At 34.7% G+C, this 22,243-nt stretch overlaps 1 protein-coding gene across 1 annotated transcript in view; it reads left to right on the top strand.

The window, feature by feature from the left end:
- Positions 1-21,707, top strand: part of KIAA1377 (KIAA1377 ortholog) — a 43,070-nt gene extending 21,363 nt beyond the window's left edge. The window contains exons 6-12 of the mRNA XM_010578256.1: positions 9,496-11,632; positions 13,851-14,012; positions 15,418-15,542; positions 15,840-15,927; positions 16,456-16,665; positions 19,144-19,208; positions 21,498-21,707. Coding sequence (XP_010576558.1) covers positions 9,496-11,632; positions 13,851-14,012; positions 15,418-15,542; positions 15,840-15,927; positions 16,456-16,665; positions 19,144-19,208; positions 21,498-21,707 — 2,997 coding nt within the window. The remainder of the gene's footprint in view (positions 1-9,495; positions 11,633-13,850; positions 14,013-15,417; positions 15,543-15,839; positions 15,928-16,455; positions 16,666-19,143; positions 19,209-21,497) is intronic.
- Positions 21,708-22,243: the final 536 nt, after the last annotated feature.

Genomic DNA, 22,243 nt, shown 5'->3' with positions numbered 1-22,243 from the left:
AATGGCAATTTATACAAGAGAGCTGATAAAACTGAATTCTAGATAACCACTTTCAAACAAAATACAAAAAGGTCTAAGCTTTTCTTTTTTTTTTTAATACCACGTTGTGCATTTCATTGGTATAGTATATGCAAATCCCTCCCTACATGATGATGCTGAATTTGGCAGAAGCTCCATTAGGACATCTTAGAATTAGGAAAAAAAATGCAATCTCTTTGAGAAAAATGTATTAAAAAGTTATTCTAAATATATTCTAAGACAACTATATTGTAGTGTATTTTATCAAACACAATTATCAAATTCTAATTGAATTCTAGGGAAAAACTGCTGTGAGTCATGCTTAATTTTTTACTTATAGTTTTTTCTAAATGTTATCATCAGCTTTGGACACTGCATATAATATAGGAATTTGTGCTTACAAATTAATGTCTTTTTGAAAATGCTTTGTTCCTCAAAAAATTTTGCTTTTTTCCCCAGAATGTATTTTTCTGCTACCACTAGGGGTTGCTCAGCTTCTTCCCTCTGATAAATAGTTTCAAATTGTAAATATTTATACTTCAAACATTCGGACTTTCTTTCTTGAAATTGCATGCTTTGGACTGATTAGAAAAATAGTCAAGAAAGCTATTGTCATTTTTCTACGGCCTGAGTTTTGGAAGTTTAATGCTTGGATTGTGATGGTGTGCATGTGTATTGTGACTTCCTGTGATGTGAAATAGTATTTATAATACTTTTACTAATAAAATTTGTAATTTATAATTATTTCTAATACTCTTCCTGACATGAATAGTCTTCAGTAGTCTTGTTACTGTCTGTTGTCCAAAGTAATTTCAACACTGCTTCCCTTTCTGAAACTAATGTCAAAGTATTTCACTGCACATGCTTTGCAGCCTAACCATCCATTGAGATCCTTTGACCTCTCTTTGTTTCTGTTTTTACAGGCCCAGCAGGATTATAAAGATTCCTAAAATTCTTTTCTTTCCTACAGGGCAATAAAGTTCTATGTAGACCCATACCAGTAGATTTGGTGTGTTCCCTGCTTTCCATCCCTAAAAATTTGTGTAGTTTCAGCAGTAAGCCAAGGTTTTTAGTGACCCTTCTACCATTCTTTCTACTAATTAAGCAAATTATTTGGCTTAAAATATTGAGAGCAGTAAATTTTATTTTGTGCAACAGTTATATCTGAGCCAGCACATCAAATTATTATTTGTTATATGTCCATAAGTATGTTCTTTTTTTTAAGAAATTAATATTGTTAACTTCATTTGCAATCAAAGTTTTTGTTGCACAGTCCCTTCCTGGTTTTGTTGCAGGCATAAATAAAATCTTTAAGGTGGACCTGGTAGCACGATCTTTAGCTAAGGCTGCATGTAACTTTTCACCAAAAGATGTTACTCCCAAGTGCTTATAATTATTGCAAATGTTAACTGTTTTTATTGAAATTTTCCATTTCTGGCACCTGCCTTGAACTGAATAATTTAGAAAATTTCCATTAAAATGGCTCAACTGTGACAAGGAATAGTGTTATTCAGACATCTTTTTTCTTTTTTTTTTCATCAAGTCTTTAATTTAGTGGCCATAAAAAATTGTTTTGATCAGTACAATATTTTTACGCTCTTCCAGAAAAATACATTATCCTTGAATTAAACTGTTTGATTGACATAATATTTTACCTCTATTGTTTCACTTTTTAAACAAAATAATTGGAAGTAAGAGCTAATTCACAGACAAAACAGGTATAGATTACAACATGGAGATTGTATTTTCCTCTTCCCTTCTTTATATGACCGTAATTAGGTTATTCAAGTAGTATCTGTGCAATTCAAATTTAAACCCCTTTCTGATTGATTTGAAGCAGGATTTTTACCTTGGCTCTCCTTTTTTCCCAAGCATATTGTGCAGCCATTGAAGTACTCAGTATCAGTCTTTCTATGGATACTGATCCCCTTGGCATAAAATACTTCAATATTTATTGAAATAGGGACTGGAATACAGGTATAATTTCTCAGAAATTGCAACCCAAACCATGAGGTCAGAGGGTTATTCCTATATTATCTCTAATACAATAAAATTTTGTATCCTGTTATACTGTGTGTTCTTATATGTTACATATAGAATTAAATAAGTCTTTGAGAAATAATGGAAGAATGTTTTCCAAGTGATGTTCCACTGAATGAAAGCAACAGATGTTGCAAACACACTGGCATGGACATCGCCTTACTTAAATGAGTGAGTTGAGCTGTATGAATGTTAGCTGTTTGCGTTACTATGCTTTTAAGGTTGGACTGTGTCTATGAAATGGAGATGTTTCAGGTAACTGATGGAAAAACTGAATTCATTTTCAAGTGCATTTGTAGTATGAGTGGAATGACTTAAATAAGGGTTCGTTCTGCAAGGTGTATTATATCAGTCTAACTCTTCAGAGGCATAGACAAGACCAGCATGGAAAAAAGGAGTGCCTGTGTACAGAGTCTCTGCCAAGTGTCAAGAACTTGTAGAATGCTCAGGGCTAGTTAGTGGGAAAACAGACTCTTAAGGGGAAGGTTAGGATAAAATGGCACTGGAACTGAAGTCAGACTTGATTTTGAAAAGACCATTCAAAATTTGGAATAGGTTTCTATGGTCACCTTAAATCTAGAAACATTGGCCATTTTTTACTTGTAACTGTGAATGTTAACAAATTTTATGTTGATCACTTAAATTATATGACAAACTTGAGTGATTTCCCTACTCATTTTCCTTTTGGCAAGATCAGAGGTGTTCAGGTTTTATTGGCCTGCAACCAATATTGCAACATACCACTATCTTCCATGTTATTTCACTAATCCAAAATTCACATTTGCTATAAAGGTAAATTGTAATGTATCTCCAACCTAAATTATTTTACCCAAATAGTCAAACTTGTTTTGATTGTGTATTCCTCAAGAGTATTTTTTTTACATAAAATAGTGGTTTATTCCAAGCCTGTGTTGTATAAAATGACATTACAATCTTCATCTCTGACAATCTGGATGTTCAGTCATTTGAAGAGTGTGTTGCCTCAATTCAAAGCCCTGCTTGAACAGGCGATAATGTAGGATTGAAGCTGAAACAGCACTTTCAAGCATTTTCAGGACAAAGAGTTTGTTTCACAGGTAGATTAATATATGAATAAGACTTTGGTTGTGGATAAGTTAGGGGTTTTATACATACAGCATAGCTCACAAACCACAGAACCAGAGAAATTGAGAATTGTCTTCTAATACATACCTGCTCCTCATTTACAAGCATATACTTTTTAATAAGAACTGCCATACATATTAGCATGACTCCATTTTTGGTTTTACGTTCATATACATATATCCAAATATATATATATATGTATCTATGAAATATTTATATATAGCTATGCACTAAATTATTTCCACCATACTTCATAGCTATTTTTGAAGTGATTTGTCTTACTGTAACAGAGTAAAATGTTCATAAATGTAGCTAAAGGGAGGAACAGAGGAAAAAAATAGCAGTATCTGATCTTTAGTTTACTGCGGTTATGGTAACAATAATACGTTTGCTTGCAGGAAGGGAGTGGAAGATAAAAAAGTTTGTGCATACTGGTCTGCCAGGATGCTATATTATATTATGATAACTTGGTATTATCAGAGATAGTATATATTAATGTCTCAAGGGGATGTTGGGAAATCTATTGCTTTCTCATCAAGATTAAAGTATCACTGTCCAGAGTAATTCTACCCCTTTGAAGATGGCAGAGCTGTGTTTGGGCTTTTTTTAAAGAGATAAACCTTTTGTGAAGTGGAAAGCAAAACAGAATTTAACTACTTTTTTCTTCCAGTATTCTGCTTCTGTCCTAGTAGGCTCATGATGGCGTGGGTACACAGAAACCTAATCAGTTCTTTCAACTTTTTTTTAATGTTAATTATTATAAACCTGCAGCAGCAATTCTGTGGTATTTAGTAGTTTGAGCTTTGCTGTGCAGTTTATGCCCAATACTGGCATATCTCCATAAGGAAGTATGGCTCACCAACTGGGAAATAAAGCATTAAACCAAACACCCAGAATTCAGAGGACAGGCATAAGCAGAGAATAACCAGGACCCTGGAGACTGAAAGATCTTGTAACAAACAACTTAAAGAATTATGCTGTTTCAAACAGTGGCAAGAAAAAAAAAATCAGCATTTAAATTCAGTAGGCTGTTTAGGGGGAGGTAGATGCTGAAATCTTGTACATGCTCTTAAAAATCCTATTGGTAAAGTCCTTAAGAGGAGTGTGTGTCTTGAAAAATATCTGATTGAAAAAAATGGCATTTATAAAACAGGTAATGTAACAGTTGCTAAATATTTTTTTTCAAGATAAGTAATTATATTAATGAAGCATGCAGTGAATGTTGGCAATTACATGAAACTGTCTCATTAGAGAAACTTATTTCTAGAGAGGTATAAATATATAATACTAGAAGACGCTCTTAGATATATGGTTTAACTTTCAGGTTGCCCTGTGTAGAGTCAGGCTTTGGACTTGATGATCCTTGTTGGGTCCCTTCCAACTCAGGATATTCGATGATTCTAAAAGTATTTCTCTATCTGACCTTTAGGATTTCCTAATATAAATCCACCTTCTACCTTGGTTGCTGCTGTGCAGTGCACAAGATAGAGTGGAAACATGTTAAAAACTGTTCCATCTTTGCGATATATATTCATTGCTGAAAGAAAAAGTAATGCTTTTTATAGACTGCAAAAATGTATACTAATTTTTTAGCAAGTCAGAGAGATCTGGGAGGATAGTCCCTCAGCTGAACTAGGAATTATTTTTAAAATTATATTCAGACACTGTATGGTTCTTGGTCTTTTAGGAGGTGTGTACTGGTCAAATAGTATTAATAATTTTTTTTGATGCTATAGCTCCAGTTCATTCAAATATGTCAGCCCTAATGCTTTACCTTATTTGTGTATTTGTGAATAAGAATAAACCAGGAAGACAGATTCTGAGTTTTCTAGAAGACAAAGAAATACTTTCCTCTATCAGTTATTCTTCTTTTCTTTCCCCATAAATCAGACTTTGTTGGAAAGCTTTTCTGAAAAGGATAATTTTAGGGGTTTGAGTTTCATCATTAAGACCTTAACCATCAGTGAGAGAGGATTATTTCTTTGCTTTAAAAAGGAAAAAAATCTCTGAGAATTGTTTCCCTTGCATTTCTGTCTCTAAAGTATTGTCTAGAAATAGCTTCATCTACGAAATATTTTTTAAAACCTAATTTCTCCTACAACCTTCAAATTCCACAGAAGTGAAAATGGATAAGTTTTAGCAGATCTCCATTCTCCTTTTTTGGGGGATTTGTCAAAATGACATTGAATATAACATAGATTGTAAATAACTATGAATTTGCTCATTCAGTTATAATGCTCATTGCATTTTATATATAACATTAAAATTATTATTAGTTATAGCAGTTAGGAACTTCTAGAACTAATATTGCATATTGTACGCCGAATTTCTCTCCATGTCTATTTGCCTTATGATGGTTTTCAATTATGCAGTCCCATGCTATTTTTACATGAGCCCATCTCTTAAATTTGCAGGGTAGATGGTGCCTTGTCAAATTTATTAATTGGTTAGAAACAAAAAAGGGACTAATACACTGTGGTGCTCAGTGCCTCAACATTTAATCATTTAATAATTTTAATAGTATTTAAAAACTAGCATTATGAATTCCACTTCTGGAGCTGAATGACTAGGTTAGTCTGTGAGAGTTACGCACCTGGAACAGGGATCCTGAGAAGCAGCGCTCTGAGTATTGAGATGCTAAATTAATTAATAGAAAGCAACAGAGAGAAATGTTTAGCTGAAAACCTGTTTCCTACATAGTTATGTACATCTACCTCAGGACTTCATTAAAACTGGAAGTCGGAACTTGAAACCCTGACATTCAATGTTCAGGTCACTTTTCTGTAAAAATCCTTCATTACAGTAGGAGCTTACTGAAGTGCCTGAGTGCCTATGAAATTGGAAACGTGAGTTCTTTTTATCCCCAGAAGTTTGAACCTGTATTTCTAGCATCCTGTGATGATGTTCCAAACAGGCAAATCAGGTCCTTTTGAATACTCAGGTTCATAGATAGCTAGTTTCTGTATCGTAGATAGCTTGGGGGGGAATTAGGCGCCTAGGAGTTAGCCTAGGAAAGCCATGGTGTTGATAGGAAGCTTTTCTCTGGTCATCCTACACCTCCATAGCTTCTTCAGTGGGTTTGGCACAGTATAATGGATCTCTTGTGTAACGTAAGCACCGAAATCCTTTGCTTTCTTGGGTCTGCCCAAATCTTCTGTGAAATCAGTATTGTGTAGTGCCATGTGCATTATGTTTTCCAAACTTGCATAGAAAAGACATTATTAATTTTCTAATGGATTTTCCCATTCCATAGTTGATAAACTCAAAACCAGTAAAGGTGTTTAGGTACCTCACTGGCTTTGAGAGGTAGCTTTGTACCTGTATGACCATTGGTGTCTTTTACTTCACAATCAATGTGAAATATAACAGTGTATATACCCACATATAACACACAAAGAACTCCTGAAAATAAACCGGTCAAAATTATCAAAAAGAGCAAGTAGTGTGAGAGGTGAGGGGCCTGGGTTTTCAGAGTACATAGCATTTTTCCAACATTTCTGTTCAGAAGAGTGTTCCTGTTCACCTCTTGGAATTGTGAACAGTCAGCACTTCTTTTGCAGAAAATGTCAAATATACATATAGCAGCTCTTTAGTGTAATAGTGTTCTGACAGAGTCCTTTGGCAGAAAATTTACTTGTCAGGTTCTCTTAAAGTTTCACTTGTTGCAATGTTGTTCTTTCATTGGCCTCATGAAAGATTTCTTAGGCTCATGTTTTCTCTTTGTTTTAGTGCTTCACTGAAATGAAATTGCTTGACACAGCTGTTCTAAGTCTTAAGACATCCCAGTGACCTCTTTAATTCCTTGTAAGTGTTCCCTTTCCTAGCATACCAAGTATGTGGACAGGCTGGGTTTAGATTTCATGCATTAGGACATAAGATAATGCATGCAACAGGTAATACAATAAATTGTATTATATAACAGAAACAATATGCAAATCCAGAAAATAAAAAGATAGTACACTCTATGAACATTTTTGTTTCCTTATCATCCAATAATATTCTCACAGATTAAATCAAATTAAATCTTTGGGATTTCCAGGTTTATTTCCCTGTAGCTATTGGCCACTAAAAAAGAATAATTGTTGAATGCTTTTTCAGGTCTGCAGAAGTAGTTCTAGTTATGCATTTTTGCAAGAAAACGTGATATTCATTTTCATTACAGAGTAGGCTAGAAAGGGAAACAAAATATGTAAATATTTTAATGAGAATGATAAGCATCTTTAATGTGTGAAATGATGAAATTGCATGATGCAATAAAATAAATGTAAATTAACTAACTTTGCATGAACTAAATAAAAGTGAGTATGTGTTTAAATGAGGAATCCTTCTTTATTGTTTAGTTCCTAACTTATTTCTGGAGGTTGCCTCAACTAAGATTTTGTGTTCCTGTGAGGTTTTGTTTTACAAGGAGAGTAAAATTATATATAATGCAGGATCAAGTCTATTTTCAACCTCTGTAACACAACTGGGTAGAATTTTTTTGATCTTAATTTTTAAAAGTTGCAACTTTTCTTGCATGCTCCAGATTTACCATTTTAAGCTAACCTGCTATCGGAACAGGTTTTTTAAAATCAATCCTTAAAAATTATTTCCTCTGTTTAACTTAGTGATTTTAGAAACACATGTTTAGCTGTACAGGTGCAGTTTCCAAATTTGACAAGAAGTAAGCCTGACACCTATAATTTCTTTTTAATCTTTTCTTCCCATCTGAAAATTTCAAAGTTAGTTCTTAAATTTGGCCTGGTACAGAAAACTCTGAGCATATGCCTTTTCCTTGTTTGGTGAAGTTCAAGCAGAGGTTAACAATATAATTTAGCCAAACGTAAAGGTTAATAAATAACTAACAAAGCGTTATTTATTCTTTTCTCTTAGAAAGACACTGGTTTGCATGACTTTAGTTTGAAAATGTTCCCTAAAGGGATCTTTCCCTACACTTGGTTCTTTGTTCTTCTATTTAGTTTCTTTATCTCAGATCATAACTATAAGGGAAGACTGCACCAACCTCTGAACATTTAGTGCAAGATAAGATTTAATTCAATCATAAAAAGTCTTTCAGGACTCACTAAGCTTTTTATTCTGCAATTTAAAATATTCATACAGCTATAAACTATGCAATATTATGGTATAACAATTTTATTAGAACAAAAAAAGGTTTACTACAAAAACATGTTTTTATTTACTAATGAATTTTATGCATTGTAGTTGCCAGGGGATATATAATCACTTACCTAGGTTAAGAGATTTTGCTACTTGAAACATTTTCCATTTAAAGTCACTAATGAAAAAAAAAAAATCTTCATTGCATAAGGTTGCATATCTAATGCAGCTTCTCTTAGTTTTTCAGGCCAATTTTTTCCAACGTATGGTTTAAAATCACTTAGCTGCTGAGTTGTGTGGAAGTGAACATCCACTTCCACAAGAGAGAGTGTATGAGATGATTGTGAAAATGGTTGATATGCTTGTTTTCCTTTACATTTATGTGTATTTTGAAATCTTGTACTTAAATAAGTACATATTTTCAACCACATCAGGCATCTCAGTGTTTGGATGGAGAAGTAATAGTGAAGAAAATGCCTGTATAGTGCATATATGAAGTTGTCCCAGTGGTGATTTGGATGGTGCTAGTTGCTCTTCATCACTACATTAAAGTTTGATGAAGAAGTTGGGGGAGTAGATGGGACTCCCATATGCCCTTAGACCTGATCTTTCCTCATAGATCAGACAGTATTTTCTTGTTTCTGAAAGATGAAAAGAAGGGGTTTCACTGCACGGAGGTGTTAATCACTGTGATTATGACAGCTGAGAGATGTTTTCTGTGTTTGCCATGACAAGGCTTAAATCCTCATCACTTGTGGCACTTTGTATGAAAATAAATATATTCAGTCTAGTATTATGGAAAAAAATCCAATTTGGGGCAGATCCACTATCAAATCTGCATTTTATGGATTCTCTTTCATTTTGTAAACTCCCTTACATGCTAGAGTATGAAAACCATCCTGTGTCATAGGACAATCCAGAAAGAGTAGTGTTGTTTAGACAAATCTTGTTCCTTTTTTGATATTGTAGAATTTATATAAAACTTAGGATTAAATTTGTTGAATTATGCAGCTCTTTCCTCTGAATTTCATATCCAAACTACATCATTTTCCTTTGCAATTGAACACAGGTAAATTTTGACTTGGTGGAAACACTCATGGTGCTATGACCCCAAGTCATAAAAACACCAGTCTCAGTATTGATTGTATTTTAGCCTAAGCTCTCATTAATGAAAAATTAGTATAAAAAAAGCATTTCTGATAAATGTAAGAGTCTGGTTTTATGCCTGTATTTCAGAATTTTCATCAAGATGTCAAGAAAACAGATGATTCAGAAAGCCTGTCAAGCCTTGACAGTCTTGAGGCTGGAGAACAAAATGGAAATTACACAACACTGAGTGAATCATCTTTGACTACACAGTGTGACTGTGCCCTGTACAATCCAGAAAAATCACAGACTAGGAATAATGGTTTGCTTCATACAGCTCAAAGTACTTCTTCTAAAAATATGCATCTAAATAATTGTCTGAGAAATGTAGATTTGCAATACTACCACAACTTACCTATTCATGATATTTTAGCTAAAAATAATGTTCTAACTTCTGCTGAACATGTAAACCGTTCAGAAGAGGAATCATCTGCTTCTCGCAGATCTGACAAAAAACCTGCAGAGTTCTCTACCTCTGGTAAGCAAGAAAGCTCTGTAAGCAATGCATTCAGTTTTCTGCAAAATATAAAAGAAGAAAGAAGCAAGCCATCTTCTGGAAGGGCTAGCACATCAGCCACTGATCATCCTGTTCTCAATCCTAGCAAAGCCTGGGCCAGCCCTGATTCTATTCCAGGAGAAAGAGATCAGGATCTGACACAAGATCAAAGTTTTAAAATGACCCCACAAAAAAGAACTATATCTATGCAAACCTCCAGTCAACCTATTGCAACATCTGTAATCTTATTTCCTAATCAGGGATGTTCCACTGGCATTCCTAGCACAGCTGATACATTACCAACGGACAAAAACATCATTACAGAGTTTTTAAAAAATACCTCAGGAAAAATTACTGAAACAAAGGAAGGAAATATTAAATGTATTGATGACATTAATCCAGGATCATCTTTATTTCAGGGCATACCAAATGCCTCAGTTCTGTGTGATGTTAAGAAACAGAATAATGAAGAGGAAGAAAAGGGAAATATGGTTGAAACTATGTCACTGGTGTCTGATACAGAGTTCAATTCTGGCACTGCTGCACAGCACAAAACCCTGACGAACAATATTCTTGAAAGAAAAAGAGCAAAGTTATTCAGAAGTATCTTAAAGAAGGATTCTAAATATGTACCCAGTCATTTCAAAGCTGTGGTTATGAACCACGGGATCAGTTTTGGAACTAGACCCATGTCTTCTATCAGAGACAGTTTAGAACTGGCAAAAATAAAAAAGAAAAGTGCAGAAAATGAAAAATACAATAGAAAGCTAAGATGGTGTGATCAAATTAACCAGATAATAATAGAAAATAATGAAAAATACTATGAAAAAAACACTAGTGAAATATCTTCTGCACAGCTGCAATATGTTCAAACTACAAATAATGCTCCTAAGACTAATTTAAGTATTGTTGCTCAACCTTCAAACCCCATGTTCATAAAAAATCATCAGAAAAACTCTCATATATCAAAACCAAATGTTAATACTGAAGAATCAAATAAAGAATGCACCCCTCTGAATATATTTATGTCTACTGGATCCTTTCCTGCTGAAAAAGCTTGGATGTTATCAAAAGAGGAAGAAAGTAAACCCCCAGTATGTAGTAATAATTCTAAAGTTAATGAAGGTAATCAACTCAAAAATAAGGCAAAAATAACTGGAAGAACAACATCTGTAAGAGCCCAGTCAAGTTTTATGCCCAAGAAGAGAACAAGCACTATAATCCAACCGCAGTCAGCTGCTGAAGCCAACAAAACTCAAAAAGCTCCAGGGAAATTGCTAGCACCTCACCCACCATCCGCACCTCTGCCGGGAAACAGAAGTGGCAAAAACGCAGCCAGCCCTGGGTATCAGCCACTGCCGCGTTCAGCCCTTCAAGCTACTGCTACAAGCAGGAATGATTTAAATGAAAGGCATGTTGTGTTAGCAGATCGAGTTTTAAATAGAAACGGTACAGAAAACAGTGAGAGTATTACTTGTCGTTCTGACTTGGCCACTGCGATATCTACACCTGGCTACAGCACGGCCAAATACGAACCTTGGGCAAAAAATACTTGTTCTGTAAATAGCATTCAGACAAGTGCCTGTCAAAATCATCCAGCAACCTGCACTAAAAGAAGACCTGTTAATGCAGAAAACGGATTACATCTCCATCATATCCCAGCAGCTGGAAAAACAAGTACCTCCTGGCAAGGAGCGCATACTGCCCGAGCTCCAGAAGACTTTGCTACTGGTAAGAGTCATGTTGCTGGGTTTGGGGTGGGGGGATGTTCAGACGAAAGTCTTTTTCAATTACATCATAAATCTGTTTTCAGATAAAACATCCAGCCTTTCATCCATTCACACAATACTGCCAGTTTTAAGAAGTTTTCACCATTTGTCATTGTCATTTCTATTCCAGTGGTGCCCAGGGGCCTCTCAAATGTCGATCCCCATTTTTAATAGCTCTCTACAATATTAAATGAAAAGGAAGTATTTTCCCTGAGATTATATTCCTGACTAATGAGCAGACGTGACAGGTGGTCTAAATAATGATATAGGAGGAAGTGGCTAAGTTTATGTGAACAAGTTTTACAAGGTAACTGGGAGTCATAGCTAGTTGTCCAACAGTCACTGCCACCTGAGAGTGAAAGAAATGTGGATCTACCATGTTTGTAAAATGCTGACCCTGTAAGTGCCTAAAATTATTAAGTTTTAGTCCCAGTAATACAATTAATGCTCAAAAAAGATTAAATGTAAGTTAAAAATAAAGAGCTGCTATCAGGCAAATTTTGTTGTGCTGCAAAGTATGTCTGATTTATAAAGAATTTTAAGAAATTTGAGGACCAATCCTGCCTTTTACTAAAAATTAACCTTGGGAACAATATGATGCAGAGATTGATTGGTAAGTTAGAGGAAAGATGCATAAGAAATTTTGGGAGAATAAACTTTAATCTCATGGGGTTTACATTTCAAAATAGGTTTCATGCTTTTTAATTTAATGCCTTGTTTCTCCCCTGCAGCCTAGCTATATTCTGTGCCTTGGGCATTGATGGCACCCTTGTGCTTGTAATTTGTATTTTGTGTGCTGGTTTGCTTCCTGTTGAGGGTTGCAGCTGGAGGCAGAGCTCCTGAAGCTGTAGACCCTGCTTCAGGTACAAGCAGCACTCCAAACTGCTTCACGTACTGGGATCACCCCGAGGATTGACCATGCAGCTCAGAGATACTTTCTACCACAACAAGTAATTCCCATAACTTAAAAAACCTAAATTTCTAGTTATCTACAGTAATGCATAGTTTTAACTACGGAGTGATTCAGAAGAGCTCTGTTGTGTAAGAGCATGGTAGGTGAATATTCTTGGCCTAAAGCAGGGGTGGGAAATGAGAAATGTTATCTGCTTCTCCATTTCAGTTCAAAGTCAAACAGATGAGCTTAAGATAAGTGTGACTTAAATTAACCCATTTAATTTTACATTGGAAATGAATGAAGTCTTGCATTACCGTATCTCGCCTCCAGCAGAGATGCTTGCCTCTTGATGTCCTTATTTGCACATCAGATCAATGAATCGGGAAATTTAGGGGGTCAAAGTGGTGTGCACTACTAATACAGTCTTCACTGCAACTTTAAATGCTACATCCCAGGTGTCACATAGATCCAGCTCTTTTAGAAGAAGAGCTGAGTAACCTTTTTTTAAAATTTGGGTAGGTGGCCCTCTCTCAGTATCTGCTTAGATCTTGTGTTTTGAAACTCTTTATTTTAAATACTCTAGATAACACTTAATGAGTTGCAATTATTGGTTCTATTGCCTGCAAATGCACATAGATCACCATAGTCTTTGTCCTGAAGTGCTTGCTATGAAAGACTGAATACTGCATTGTTCTTGAGTTAAAAAATCTGCTGTGGCACTATTACAAGGTTCAGTGAGGTCTGGGAGGACACTGTAGAAAATGTGATCTGTTGCAATGCTTGGCCAAATGTACAGAAAGAATAAGTGAGAACAAGATGAATAAATAATGTCATTGTCCATGAGGATCTTCCTTTAATTGGGCTTCCAGGCTTCAAGTGGTGTATCTTCTGTCTGACACATAATAGAAGATTAGAAGTCCTTTGGTGTTCAGTCAGTAAAATGCTTTAAAAATGTGTTTAACATTTAGCCTGTGACAAATACGGGACTAATTCACATCCTTATAGTTAAACAGGGGTAGACCGCTCAGTAACTCATGCCTTTAAAGATACTATTGCTTATTATATTTTTGTCTTACATTTCTCAAAGGAGTCATTTCGTTGGCATAAATCTAGCATGTCTTGCAAACTAATTAAGTGTTGATGCATATCAATAGAGCAACTTTAGATTTTATTTTTCAGAAAAACATTATGTGATTACTAATATAACAAGGGGTTTCTTGTTTGCTTCTTTTTAAACTTAACCTCGTATTGAATATAACATGATCACATTTCCTTTTCTTTTCAGGTGCTATTCAGCACCATGTGTCACATTATAATAATTCACATATAACTAAATGGCAACCTTTTAAAGCTAATGTGTCCCATGTTACCATTGATGGCAGCAGCCAGATGACTAGTTTCAAATCTGCTTCTAGGATCAATGAATTGTCTTCTTTTCCTGCAAATGGTAAGAATTCTGCTTTGTTAAATATTACTGTAATAACAAATAAAGAAATAAAATTCTGTTAAAATCACTAAAAGACCTCTTGGTCTAATCATGAATGGGTAATTTTTCTTCTCAAGTATAAATCAAGTAACTGCATTTACAAATGAGAATATAATATCTCCTTGGATATGTAGATTCCTGACTTGCACATGAAAATGCTGACTTGCATCTCAGGTTTGTATGCATGAAAGTTTAATTAAGAACTTAATTTTCATTTTGAAACTTGATGCTTTAATTTCAAAAATGTATTATTACACGACACAAAACTGAAATAAATTTGAGGTACAGTGTCTATTTAGGCCTCTCCAGTTGAGGGAAAATAGTATATACCAGTACTGTCATTAAAATTAGTATACAGATATATAAATTAGTAAGATTAACTAGAAAATCCCAAGCTGTAAAACTAAGGTTTTAAACAATGATTCAAAGGACACCTGTGAGGCCACACCTGGGTGACTGTGTTCAGTTCTGGGCTCCTCAGTACAAGAGAGACAGGGACAGACTGGAGAGAGCCCAATGAAGTGCGAGGAAGATGATGATGGGACTGGAGCATCTCTCCTATGAGGAAAGGCTGAAAGAGCTGTGACTGTTCAGCCTGGGGAAGAGAAGGCCATGGGGGATCTTATCACTGTATATAAATACCTGAAGGAAGGCTCTAAAGAGGACAGAGCCAGGCTCTTTTGTGCCCATTGCCTCTGGTGCTTTCAGTAGGCACAAACTGACACACAGGAGGTTCCCTCTGAACTTTAGAAACACTGGGTTTTTATTGTGAGGGTGATGGAGCACTGGCACAAGTTGCCCAGAGACTTTGTGGAGTCTCCATCCTTAGTGATACTCAAAAGCCACCTGGACATGGTCCTGGGCAACCAGCGCTAGTTGGTCCTGCTTGAGCAGAGCAGTTGGACCAGATGACCTCCAGAGGTCCCTTCCCCCCTCTACTATTCTGTGATTCTGTGAATCAAATAAACTGTGTGAACTATTACATGTTTTCTGCACGGTGCTATGTAATCTTAACAAATATTGAATCCATTAAGATATAAGATACAGCATCTTAGCAACAGGCATTTACTATGTTGGACAATTAGACTTCAGGATTATTCTCTAAATGCTTCTTATTTTCTAAAACATTACTTTCTGTATCTCATAGTCCTATGCTAACATGAAATTAAATATGCCTTAGAAATGCCTGTTTGTCTCTTTTCACTATAAGAAAATACATTTAGCAAGATCAGATGTAAACATACACAAGGTAAACATCTAAATTTGGACAGAGACATTTACTCACCATTATTAGTTTTACTACTACTACTATCTTTATCATGTTTTTACACATTTTTGGTTTATTTTTGTATGCATGTTATTTAAGGTGTTGTTCCTGTTACAAGACAAAAACATTTTTTTGACAACCATGAGAATAAACACAGAGGTTTTTCAGAACATGGAAGACAAAGCATAGCCTCTAAAAGATGGAAGCCTACTCATCATGCACAGGTAAATATTAAATACTATAAAAAATAAAAATCTTATTTATCTGCAGAATGGAAAGAGTTTCAGGAATATCAAAGATTTGTTCAGTGTTACACAATTTTGAATTGGTGTGCTTAGTCAGCTTGTTGTCACTACTAATGAAAAGAATAAAACAAACTAGAATACATCACTGTATTAGTATACACTAATATTTTTGCACTTGAAAATATTTAGTAATATGAAATAATAAACAAAAAATGTTCACAAGTAGTATAGTTACCTTAAATTACACTTAAAATATTCTTATAATATTTTTTATAGAATTCGTTATGTACTGTCCAGCTGAGTCCTGTTCAATCTGCATTTGATCCAGTACAAAATATGAATAACACCTATAAGTCTGATGAAGGTACAGTAACACATCTCACTTCAATTCTCTGTTATACATAGTGACCTAATGTATCCACTGTGTAACATCACTTGTGTCTTTTGGCATCAGTGATTCTAAGCAAGAAAGGGTAGTTTGTTGTCTAGACCTAATTTTTTTCACAGAAATGTAAGATATAGCATCATGTGTCATGATATTGATGGTTTTATAAATGCATTACAATGTATACTCAAGTTTCATTCCATTCCTGTTTGTATTTAACTGTATGACAGCTGTATGCATCATACGTAACTGTAGGATATGGACAGGTATTGCTTGCTATCATTACATATTTCCAAAGTCAGTAGAACTTGCTCTGGTGCCAACTGCAAGATGCATTAGTGATCTCAATTATGTCATTTTCGAGCGTATCATGCTTCCTGACTTTGCCACCTTTTTGATCTTTTAATGTGTATTTTGTGTTTCACAGACCTATAGTCATGAAATCAAGCAGTATATTTAAATGTCATGAGCTCTTCTCATTTGAAGTTACCCTTGTAATCTCTTCAGTTTCAGAAAGCACTGTTCAGTTTCTTATGGCAGAAAAACTAGCAAGTACACCTGTTGCAGAGGATGAAATCCTGGCAGCTATGGAAAATGTGCAACCAGCTAGACAGCCCTTACTGCTTCACAGGGCTCCGCATCCAGGCATGAGTACACTTTCAGTAGAAGAACAGAAGATTTTCCAGTATCTTGATCATCTCAATCAAAGGCTACAAAGTAAGTTTGATAATAAAAAGGATCCTATATCAAGTGATTAAATAACTTTATATTTTGTTGTCATGGATTAATTTTAAATAAATTAATAAATTTGAATTTTAAAAACATGAATCCTGTGATAGAAATATTTTTATTCTTTATTATTATTATTATTATTATTATTATTATTATTATTTACTAAATGTAGCAAACAGTAGATCAAAATCATGAAACCTTTCTTCAAGTCAATGAAGTTATTTTAAAATAATGGTGACTTTGCCTTGGTCAAAAAAATCATTCAAAATGTGACTAGAGGACACCTTCAGAAACTGGCTCAGCTCAACAGTAGCTGTTGTTTCTAACAGATGTTTGTCAAAAATGTTCTTTAAAGATTTATCAGACGTATCAGCCTCACTTGGGAATCTGTTCCAATGCTTATCCACCTTAATTTTTTTCCAATTATATTTGCAAATATTTACCCTTTATATTATATATCCTATGTCTTTGCAAATGTAACCCTTTATAATGAATGGCTTTTCATTTTCTTTCTTCTAGTCTTTTAGAATGTTCCTCTTCTCCATGAATTCTTAAAGACCACAAATACAGAGTTCTGAGAGTGCTGCAGCCAAATCTGAATGTTTTAGTGAATATCACTTGAATAACTATTTTACAAATGTCAAACTTACTTAAGTGTTCTCTAACCTGTTCTTTCTCTATGCCAGGCTGATTTCTTACCTGCTTCATAGTGGTGCTTTTCACATGAGCTCTCCAATCACAGTTTCCATTTTGCTGAAGAATGTGGGGAAATTTCTGTACTTGTTCTTGATAATTTTTTCTCTCCAGTGATTAGTTAGCTAACACTTTCATTCGTCATCCTATTTTAACTAATGCTCATAGAACAAACATACTTCTTGGGTCTTTTGCTACTGTATCTAATGGTTAGTATTTGCTTTGGCCTACATGATCATACAGGTCTTTCATAAAAATTCTCATTAGTTTGACATAGTTTCTGTATTTTGTGTGCTCCATCCTGCATTTGAAATCAGTGGGGAGCTTGTGACTTAGTCCACGTGGTCTCTTCAGTGGACTGCTTGGCTTTCCATATCATTGGAATAAATTCTGGTTGCCATTTTTTTGCTGTTTATGGAACTGCCAACTGGATTTTTATGTTTGCCTTAGACTTTTTTCATATGAAATTTTACATGGCAATTATTTGAGTTTATAAGAGTCTGCTTTCTTGAAGTCCATTGATTTTATTTTACTATTCCACTACTTTTCCTTCTGGACTGCGCAATTTCATGGTCAGTTTACCCAAGTTTATCCCCTTATTAACTGGAATCAGAGTAAACCAGGGCTTATTAAGCTTCTGCACACTATCCGTACATTTCTACATTAAATGGCGGATTGCTTGACTTAGAGGAAAAAGGCTTCAGTTTCCTGTAAACTGCAACAGCAGAATAAAAGATCTTTGCAACCGCTTAGAAACTTTCTGCAGCAGTAGCTTCCAATTCCTGCTCCCATCAAACAGTGGTTCAGAATTTCATTATATCGTACCTCATGGTTATTGCTTCCAGGCAAACAGAAGTGAAGAATTCTATCTTTTGTCAGAGAGGAGTTTTAGTATGATGTGCTCTGGTTAAGTAAGTACATATGAAAAGAGAAATACAAGAAAATATAAAATAAATTGCTGTATAAATAACAGAGAAATGACAAAGAAATAGAGGCAAAGGTAAATGCAGCAAAAGAACTGGGAGCAAGAAAGCTGAAGTTTGCAAAGTGTAAAAAGGAAAACTATGGAAACTATAAGAAAAGTACATAAGGAATATGAAAGAAACAATGAAAGAATCATAGGAGTTAACTGATTGCAAATGAAGTAACTGTGAAAATTAATGTAATACATATATATATGTATCTTAGAAATTTAATTAGCTTGCCTAATTATTTGGGGATTACTTGGTAAAAAGCAGGGAAATTTTACAGGTGGACTTATAGGACATATAAGTACATGTAAGTATGCACCTGTAAGTAAGTAAGTAAAGTATTGTAAGTACTTACATGTCATGTAAGTATGTTGCTTTTTTAAACCATGACCTTTTTGAACCCCTTTTTTGGCTTTGTTTTCACATTTTACCAAATTAAGCGACTAAAACTGTGTACCTTCATAGTGGTCTTTTTAATGAATAACGGTTAGTCACTAACCAACCTAAGTCTGAAATTTTTGTTGCCAGCTTAGAGTAGCTGGCATTCTTTTCTCCAGCTTTAGATTTCTTTATTGACATTAAATTTTTTTTTTTTTCAGATAATAAATTGCAAATTTTAAAAATACAGATACGGCATATACTTCAGCAGCTGTTGGTAGGGAAGAAAAGAACAGTGCTATTAAACTACCTTTCCACAATTGCTGGGAAGTTGTGTGTTGAATATTGGACTGTGAATCATATTTCTATTGTAATATTTGGTTTATATAATATTTATGATATACTTTTGTGCTATTTTCAGATGTTCAAGAAGCCATCACCAGAAACCCATCTGCTGCAAGTGTCTTGCAGATAACCACGCCTTTAGTAAGTATTTAATTTAAATATGTTCAGATTGAATTCCTACAAACTGACCTTATGGCTTATTTTATAGTAAAAACATAATTGAAAATATTGACATCAATCTCTTCAACTGGCTTGCCAGATTTTCAGATTTCTATTTATGTAAAAAAAAAATACATATGAACTTTATAGTACTGTAAACAGGCTTTAACAGTTTATACCAGACTGCCTCATCCTCTGGCTTCATTTTCCTTTTGGAATCTGAAGATGCTTGCAAAGTCCAGGAAGTTCTAAGGACTTTTAAGGAATAGTAATTTAGGAGGGTCCATAACATAGAGAGGAAAGGGGGAATGATGCATGGTAGTGCATAAAATAATTGGTAATACAATGAATTCTTACTTTGACCTGCAGATATGCCATGTTCTATAAGTGATAGGTATTACCTTGCTTCAATAAGTGTATTTTATTTCATATATTCTAGATCTTGTCAGCTTCAAACAAAATAATCATGATACCTGGAATATAAAGAACTGAATAGGCAGATGAGTGTCCGAAGTGCAAAATTTACATTTCAAATGTTCAGTTTATAACGCAGGAGTAGTATTTATAATTCTGTATTATCAGTCTCCTCCTTTACTATATATTTGTACTGAGGAAAAAATATAGACAGATGGCTGTATACTTCACATACTTTACTTTATTCAGAAGGCTTTTCCCACTTACTGAGTTTGAGACTGAAAAACCCCAGAAAGTATCCAGGCTCCTAAATTCAAAATGATTGCCTGGTTTTGAAGTGGGACTATGAAAATAACGCAGAGCACATCATTACCTCTCTTCTTGTGTATCTTAGTAGTAGGTGTGACTTCAACCTCACCTTCCTCTCTTCTGCCTCCTTACAAATTTAATTCTTTATGGCTAAACAACTTGTAAATTTTGTAATTTTCAGCAATTAGTGTAGCATAGCTACCTTTATTGGATCTAACTGTGTTTTACTAAAGCATTTTTGAGCTTGTATGTTCTCTGGGGCTGTCTTCATAGCCTGTCCTACTTAAAAAAAAAAAAAAAAAAAAGCTGTTTCCCCCACCAATGCATTTTCCTCGCTTTCAGTAGTCAGACTTCTTGGCTGGCTGGTCTGTGACAAAGCTTTCTCCCACTAATTCCTCATCTACAAGATTTTTGTTTCATAAATAAGATATAAACACTAGATGTTACTCAGGCTGTCCAGTCTCTGGAACTGTAAGTTCTCTGATGGACATTTAAGACCCTTCTTTCCCTACAAATATATACTTAAGCATTTCAACAGGTGTCCAGCTGTAGATACACATTCAGATCTCAGACAGTGGCTTGGATTTCTTCCTGATGATAAGAGTGAACAAGTGTCATACAAGTTCCCAGCTGCAGAAGAAGTATAGATGACTGAGATTTCATCAAACCTTCTGCTATGAGAAGTAATGGGATTTAAGATTTTTACTTCACCAAGAGAACAACCCGCTTCAGCTCTCCTAGTTTCAGAGCAGCCAAATAAAGTATGGATATTCACTCAGTAATTCATGTGAATGACATTGCACCCTGTAATAGCAACCTCTAAATCCAGATGAAGTTGCGCAGTTGCTTATATAATGGAAAACAGATGACATGATATTATCAGATGATGTTTCTTGAATGTTATATTATACATAATCACATTTCTGTTTATATACCTGTATATCTCATTATTCTCTGTTTTATTATAGAGTATTCAGCAATGTATATCCTCCCCTTTGGTGAGCACTACAATAGCCTCACAGCAGTACCAGAATGCCTCAGCTAGCAATCGATTGCAATTGTACAGGAGATAGATACAGACATTTTCTGCTCCAGGATATTGCAGCTTTATGTACTTTATATGTAATATGTATACTATTTAACACTATAAAATTGGTAACAAAATACAGACGAAAGCAGTAACTCAGATGATGAATGTCAATTGACTGGTAAGCATTTTGGGGATGATTATGTCTATTTTATTACGCACTTTATTGTAAAATTGAAAGAATGAAAATACGTCACATTTTTAGTGTTTGTATTGTTTGTGTAAATTTCCTGTATCCATAATTAAAGTGAAAGTAAAACAAATTTTGCTACTTAGATTATGTGTAAACTACTTTCCTAACTTCTTGATTTTTTTAAGATTCACTAATAGATTCTATTACACTTGTAAAATATATATTGTAAAAGTTATTTGATATCAGTAAATAATACATGGACTTTCACCTTTTATCTTTATATTGGTGGCTGTATTGCAAATTATTGCAGACTGTGTGTTGCCCTTAGTCAGTAGCTACATCTGATGACTCTAAAACTGGCTGTGCTCCCAACATCATACTTCTCCTAGCATATGCTCCTGCAGGTCTTGCTGAATTTGTTGGAGATTCCTGTTCTCCAGATTTTCCCAACAACATTTATCAACACTTGCACTTAAAGAGGAATTCTTCCTCAGCTCCTCATGTAAAGAACCCCAGGCTGAAACTGGCAGAAAATTAGAAAGAAAGGTGCTTTGGAAGGAAACATACAACTAATGGTATGTAGATGCCCTTTCACTGAAGCATATAGGTAAACCTCTCTACATCAATGTCAGCTTTAGGCTAAACCAACTATTCTAGAAACACAAAACCATAAGTACCCAGCTAGCTTATTAGTAAATGTTGGGTTTTGGTTTTCCTGATTGACTTTACCTTTGTAATCACTATTACAAAATCTCTACATAAAAGGAAGCAAAATGGGGACAACAGGCCTGGAGATGAGGACTCCATTCCTGTGTTTAAGACACCCAGGTGGAGCCAAATATTAGTATTTTCTGCATAAGGGCGTATATAGTCTAAGAACATGTCTGAGTGTCTTTCTGCAGAGCTAGATGCACTTGCAGATGTCTTTGCAAGTAGTTATGTTTGAGAGACAGATTGGTTTTGGCAGTCTTGGATTGGCAGATTATACATTGATCCCTCAATTTTAGATGCGTCTGTAGCATGACGATTAACTTGTCAACAGATTTGACGTGTTTGGTGATAAACCTCTGCATT

This window comes from Haliaeetus leucocephalus, unplaced genomic scaffold, assembly GCF_000737465.1.
Source record: "Haliaeetus leucocephalus isolate CR32 unplaced genomic scaffold, Haliaeetus_leucocephalus-4.0 Scaffold616, whole genome shotgun sequence".
Taxonomy (NCBI): domain Eukaryota; kingdom Metazoa; phylum Chordata; class Aves; order Accipitriformes; family Accipitridae; genus Haliaeetus; species Haliaeetus leucocephalus.
The sequence above is the reverse complement of the archived record's forward strand: the minus strand, read 5'-3'. Positions and strand labels throughout refer to the sequence as shown.